This window comes from Asterias amurensis, chromosome 4 (genome assembly GCF_032118995.1).
Source record: "Asterias amurensis chromosome 4, ASM3211899v1".
In the NCBI taxonomy this organism is placed as follows: domain Eukaryota; kingdom Metazoa; phylum Echinodermata; class Asteroidea; order Forcipulatida; family Asteriidae; genus Asterias; species Asterias amurensis.
The window spans coordinates 7,967,034-7,973,797 of NC_092651.1; the positions used below are offsets into that span (position 1 = coordinate 7,967,034).

At 38.1% G+C, this 6,764-nt stretch overlaps 1 protein-coding gene across 1 annotated transcript; it reads right to left on the reverse strand.

Moving 5' to 3' along the window:
* Positions 1–5,496: 5,496 nt before the first annotated feature.
* LOC139935829 (chordin-like protein 1) lies at positions 5,497–6,764 on the reverse strand. Its single transcript, XM_071930425.1, has 2 exons — positions 6,566–6,764; positions 5,497–5,936 (listed from the first exon to the last, which is right to left on the reverse strand). Exons 1-2 carry the CDS (start codon positions 6,762–6,764, stop codon positions 5,497–5,499), a joined length of 639 nt encoding a protein of 212 aa, XP_071786526.1.

Genomic DNA, 6,764 nt, shown 5'->3' on the forward strand with positions numbered 1-6,764 from the left:
ATGAAGCATGTTCTGTTTATTTTCCTGCATGTGTACCCATTGGTAACGTATGCGTACAAACCGCGCCTCCAGACGCGGATGCGCGCGTTTAGAGATTAATGTTCTCTTCTGGAACATTTACTAGTTATACAGTGCCACACTTTCCACCAATGGAAACCCTGCATTTTAGGTGACGTAAAAAAAACGTAAACAGCGCCCTCTTCAGGGTCAAAGAAAGACTTTTCATTGGTTAAGAGTTGGGCGTGTTGCGCACTCACGACGTGCTTTGTATACGCAAGGCCGTTTGTTGGGACATGGGATGGGTATGGGATGGGTGTAGGCCTAATATTTATTTGTTTTCTACAAGTATAACATCCCAAGTTGATTTTTTTTCAATAATTAATAATGACCCATCACGATTAAGTAGAATTCATTCAGCCATATGAGAACCACGGCAAAATCCGTGTTTTTAAATCTGTAGGGAAACATAAAAACGCGGGACAAAGTTGTTGTTGTAAGCGAGTAGCATAGCGTCCTCATGCGTTGTAAAAAGGCCAGTCTCGTGTATTGTCGTCTGCGGGCAAGTTTGTTGTTGTTGAGACACCACGTTGCGGTAGACAACATTATTTCTATTACTTCCTACAAAGTTATCATTTCGGCATTATCAAAATTCAGAACATATTATAAATACAGAATAGAATTACATGTTTTCCGTTTTCTCAATTAAAAATGGGCATGCCATCTCATTGTGGTGAATTAACTTGTGTAATGATTTTCAAGTACAAAACCCATACAGTGTTAGCTTGTAGCTTTAGCTTGTACTTGTAGCTTACTTTGCTCCATGAAACAAGTGTCGAACTCATGTTGTTTTCATGTGTGCCCCCCTCCTCGCCTTCACTTTACCAGTATCGTCTCGTGCCTTAGTGCACGAAACACTTCATGATGGAATATCCACAACAGCCTGAATGACAGCCTCATATTGGATAGGTATTGAAAAGGGGTCAAATACTCGTCACAGTCTTACAGTAAAAACAAACCCAACAAATCAATCATTGAACGTTGAATTATTCTGCCAATAAATCATATTGTATACTAGTTAATAACACGAACTGTTAACAGCCAAAATTTTGAATGATTTTTTCAATGTAAAACAAAAACGACTGACAAAAAATAACCCACCAGCTCATTTCTGCGTCGTTTTCAATTTGGGGAAAAAACCAACCAACCAAACATTAAGCTGCGTGTGCGCCACCATTGTAAATAAATTCCCATAGTAACAAATGCTAAAATGTTAATTATTAAAAAGTACTAAAACAAATAATGTTATGTCTTTCAGTCTCTTGATACCCATCAGAAATATTGTCAGACAACTTCACTTCAGATTTCTTTTCAATTTTTGGTAGGTCCGTAATTTGGAATTATTTGCTAATTACCCCCCCCCCCAAAAAAAAAAAAAAAACATCCTCTCCCCGGTTTTTGTTTTAAACCGACTCGCTGCCAGATTCTCTCACTTTTTTTTAACTTTTTTTAAAACGTATTTTGGGGGCTGTTCAGTTTTTAATTGCTAGGGTTCCCTGTTTTTAGGGGGGTGGGGTGGGGCTGATTTATTCCATAGTTGGGTGTCAATGTAAAAGATTGTTCCCACAACATCCCGTGCACTTTTGTAGTGTCTTGTAGTGGTTTTTCAAATCTTCTATTCTATTCATTGTCATTTTGTTTTAATGAACCTATGTGGCCCCGTAGTGGTGCAATTTTATGTATTTTTTTCTGTGTAAATTGTTATCAACATTTTTACCCTGTAATATCACATTATTCAGCTTTGTGCTGCAAGTTATTTTTGTTTATTACAAATAAATGAATAAATGCATTCCTCCCATCCCAAGCCAATTAGTATTAACTTGCCTAAATTTATCAAATCTCCTCAAAAGTTGAAGCACAGAGCCCCAGGTTGATAAACTTTTGTAATTCCTCAATCTATTAAATGCATGACCACAAAACGTTCTTGTTCAAAATATTGTGAGGGCGTAACTGATGATAATCACCTTGGCGCGTGACTTTTGACCTATAGTTAGGTAAACACGTAAGGGGGGGGGGCGGGGGGCACGACACAAAATCTCCCGGTGGGGGGGGGGGGGCTCCTCACTCGTATTGTATAGCTCCCGGATGACATTATCTTAATAAGGTCTAACATTATTTTAGTTACACAAATAATATACCAAAGACACAAAGGTTGTATGGTTTTTATGATATTTGTATTAAATGATTTATTCTAACATAAAGAACGTGATAAGTTAGGCTTGATGTGTGGAAACATCCTTACAATATCAAAGCTTCGGACAACATGATGAGAGATACAAAAAAAAACATATTTGTGTACATCGATACCAAAGGCTTACCGAGTACTTTTTATAAAATAAGTAGCCATGATTTATAAAAAACACTGGTATAAAAACAATTTGTCTTGGAATTTAGAATTTTGATTTTGAACTTGAACGTTGTCAGAAATTTGCAATCCTATATAAATGTGAACCTGCTAGACTCGATTTCACAAAACACTGAACTTCACCTGAAAACGATTTCGTCCATATTGCCAATTTGTTCGTGATTTGAAAGCCTTATGTGACATCACACTATGAACAAATAAAGGCACTGGACACTTGTGTAAAAATACCAGTCTTCACACTTGGTGTATCTTCACATGTGCATAAAATAACAAACCTGTGAAAGTTTGGACTCAATTGGTCGTTTGAGTTGCAAGGGAATGATGGAAGAAAACAATTCGTGCTTTGAGAAGACTAATAAAAGACTTCAGGCCTGAAGTATTTTATTATATGAGTGCAAAATTAACTCTTTCTCAAAAACCACGTTCTTTCAGAAGGAGCCGTTTCCCACAATGTTTTGGAGTTTGGACTCGTATAAGTAATTTTGAGTAGTCGCCAATAGTGTCCAGTACCTATAAAGCAGGTAATATTGATAGGTAGTTCAGATCAAATTTTACTCTTTGTGAAATCGAGTCTAGGTTCAGACTTAGTGATATTTATCATAGGATGAGTTGTTAATATGCCCACAGAGAGATTTGTTTTCACTGTAAAAATATATTAGTAAAAACAACGCTAATTAGTCATATGAGACATGATTTTGATGTAAGTTAGTCAAAACCATGTCTCGTACGACTAATTAGTGTTGTTTTGACTAATATAGTTTTAGAGTGTTTTGGCACCACACTTAGCTGCATAGCAGTTAAGATTGATGCACATTTTAAAATCAACTTTCTTCTTTATGAATTCACTACCTTTTCTAAAAATAGATATGCCCCACCGGTTTCGTACAAAAGTAGTCAATTCACGAAACACTGATTGTGTGTGAATATATCACAAAATAATATTAACATGAATTCCTATTGAAACTGCATAGTTGTAATGACAAAACGGCAGTGACTGGTGAGTAATGAATCAGAGTGACGTAATGGTTGGTGAGCTCTGTGATTGGTTGATACAATGAGTCTAAAGTAGCTTACGAGAATTAATTGTGATAACAAAAGGTTTGTTCGACCGCTCCGAAAAAAATGTTTACTTTATGTTGCACTCGCTACAGCTATATTAGTCTTCAATAGTTTGCATCTTCGACATTTTTCAAATTTTGTGAAAGAAATCCCGAAACTACAAAATTTGTTTAATAAATAATAAGCAAATGAGTGTTTTTTTAAAAGAGGCAAACCGTTCAAGCACTCTTACAATCAACCACAGCGGGTCTCGATCATCAACATGAACCCAAAGAACTTTAACCAAATGAATGGAAGCACAAAGATACTTGTTTACCTGCAAGTGTTGAAGTTTTACAAGTATACCAAATCAAAGTAGTAGCCAGTAACGCACAAGCAAGGCAAACAACCCACCAGAAATGTTGCCACCCGTGCCGTGGTTTTGTGACACACAAAGGACTTCACCAAAGATAGTTTGATTTGTAGACAGGAAACAAGACGAAAGATAATGTGACAGAATTGGATGAAATTATGGTATTTAAATGAAAGATAGACTTAAAACCTTGTAGGAATTGAACTCTTGCAAGTATACCAGTGATTGCGACCCGTGCCGTGGTTTTGTGCCATTTAAACCAACACGCTCAGCTAAAGATGCTGCAAAGAGCACACAAAGGACTTCACTAAAGATGATGAGATCGGTAGATAGGAAAAAAGACGAAATATAATGTGATCAGAATTGGTTGAAAATGTGGTAATGAAATGTATAGGGGTAGACTTGAAACCCATGATAACAGAGCAAGAAGTGTTCACAGATATCCCATCAAGGGAAAAGCAACAGACCAATGTAACTGGTATGAAAAACATCAGAATGGTAACTGATGATATCTAAGACAAAGAAATGCAGTAGCTGTGATGAGAAATATATTGCTTGTGTTTTTGTACGATAAATATCAGAGTTCACACGTGAAAGTGTTCAGTTTTGGTCTATTGTCATTATCTTGCCATAATGTGCCATAATGTTTGTGCCAGCTCGGTGTTTCATGATTTCAATTTGCTGTAGTGTTTTGTACTTTTATATGTTATTATCTATATTTTTTAAATTCATGCTTTTATTTTCTGTATTTTTATAAACATGTATGTTTTTTGTTGGAGGGGTCTGGGAGGGCGCATCGCTTTGATGACAGTTTTTAAAACTTGTGCCTTACCCTGGACGGCCCCTGCCAACAAAGAATTATGTCCGAAGATTTAAAATAAAATAATAAAATAAAACTTCGGGAGTGACGTCAGTGCACCTCGGGCCAGCCCCAAGTGACCCAATCCACAAGTGGTGCTCACGTTCGTCCTGGAAAAAAAATAATACGCAACATCGGGGTCGACCCAGGGAAGCTAAACGAACGCACCCACTGTTGTAGTTCTGAGCATGCGCACGTTACAGAAAACAACGGATTTACATGGTAGGTCTGCTGCCACACAGCGTCCTAAAAGGTTTAACAAGTACACAACGTGCTTCCCCAGATAAAGACAGGTACCTGCTACCATATGCTGCTTGATCCAGTGTTTCCATTGGATAACCATGACCATTGGATAAATGTAGTGACTAAAAGCTACCGCACCTTGGTTTGTTTTGATTGGGTCTGAGGTTACCTCGGACAACCAATCAAAACACAGATATTGAAAGGTTACTTGCAATATTGTAATGTTGGTGCAGAATTTGACTACGTATCTTTATGTGAAATGAATTTAGGTCAAAGGTGAATGTACAGACGCACGCCGGCTGGAGGCCGGCCGGTCTCTGGCGTTATTCACGAGCCTCGAAGTGTGACGTCAGATGTTCAGGCTACAGAGAGGTTTCTTTTGTGAGTCCTTTAGTAGGAGGGGTGATGGGTTCAGACTTTCACTTTCGTAAGGTCTTTAGATTGCAAGACTATATTGGAAAAGTTCTTTTTCCATTATTATAAAGATAGATAGTTATTTTCTGATTATGCTCAGTTTATCAAAAAGAATGAAAACTAACCTTAGCAATGGTGATGTCCAAGCTAACCTCGGCAGTTTATATTTTCAACACAGCTTGTCAAGAGTTCTCCGTACAGCGGAGAGATGAAGACCAGGGAATAATATACGTTGCGTTCCTTTTTGGGGTTGATGAACTGGGCACAGATGAATTTAGCATCTTGACAGGTATGGCCGGTCAAGTCAAAGCCATAGCTGACGTCGTTGAAGACGACTTTACCCTCCATTTCCGAAGAAGGCCGTTCTCTTTCAGGCAAAGCTTTCTGCATGACGGTGCCAGACAGCTCGTTCTGCCCGTTTTCACTGCTAGACATCCACACCCTCACTGTCCATATTCCTCGATGGTGTTGTGTCCATGGAACTGCCTCCGAATACTTCACTTTCAGCTGCAGAGCAATCTCATTTGCTTTGCCTTGTTTTATGGAAGCTTGTGGCACCTCTGGATTAATCTCATTCACACTAACATCTGTATGGTATTAGGAATGTAAATTATTTTTTAGTTCCTCTTCTCAACACTCTTAAAAACACACGGGTCAGATTACTGATCCACTTCTGGGTCTGGTTAACCAAGAAACTGGTTTAAATAAAGACTATAGGATTATGCATCATTTTGACCCACTTTTAATGGCTTTTTATATAAAATAAAAAACTCGGGTCAGAAGAGATTATTTTGAGGTCAGACTGACAGGAAACTGGTAAAAAAGAAGAGATTCTGACTAATATTCTGCGTAATTTTGATTCACTTGTTGGGACCCGGTTAGGGTTAATTGATCCGGCAGCTGCCTCGATGCATTTGTTGCCTTTTTTAAACGTTCCGTTTTTGGGCGGAAATTTGTCTTTTTGTTAAAAAGAAATAAAAAAATCCGGGGCATCCGTCCTCCCCCACCCCACCCCAAGGTTATAAAAACGACAACGATCACGACGCAAAGAGACTACTTCAATGGATGTTTTCAGCTATCATCATCATTAGACCGTGTAAGTTTGATGTTAATCTGTGATCTTCACCATTTTGTTTTCTTACCAATTTTTTAACGTTCCGTTAAACTTATGTAGTGCAAAACACTTTTGAAAGCTTAAATGTTAGAGATGACTTACTGTAGCCGCAAATCTTGCAGCATTCCCCTTCAATTTCGATTCTTTGTCTGCAATCAAGTGGTGGACATGTAAGATACTGACAACTCAAAGTGGAATTATCACAGTCGCAGTACGAACAGTCATTCAGCGCCTTTCGCTCACCATGACGTATAATTTGGTCATCGTACATACAGGAAAGTAGTCTTGGTCCCAAGACCAT

Coding starts and splice junctions, on each gene's coding strand:
- LOC139935829 (XM_071930425.1), bottom strand. CDS start 6,764: ATGGTCTTGGGACCAAGACTACTTTCCTGTATGTACGATGACCAAATT. Junction 5,937..6,565: donor CTGCAAGATTTGCGGCTACA/GTAAGTCATCTC, acceptor AATACCATACAG/ATGTTAGTGTGAATGAGATT.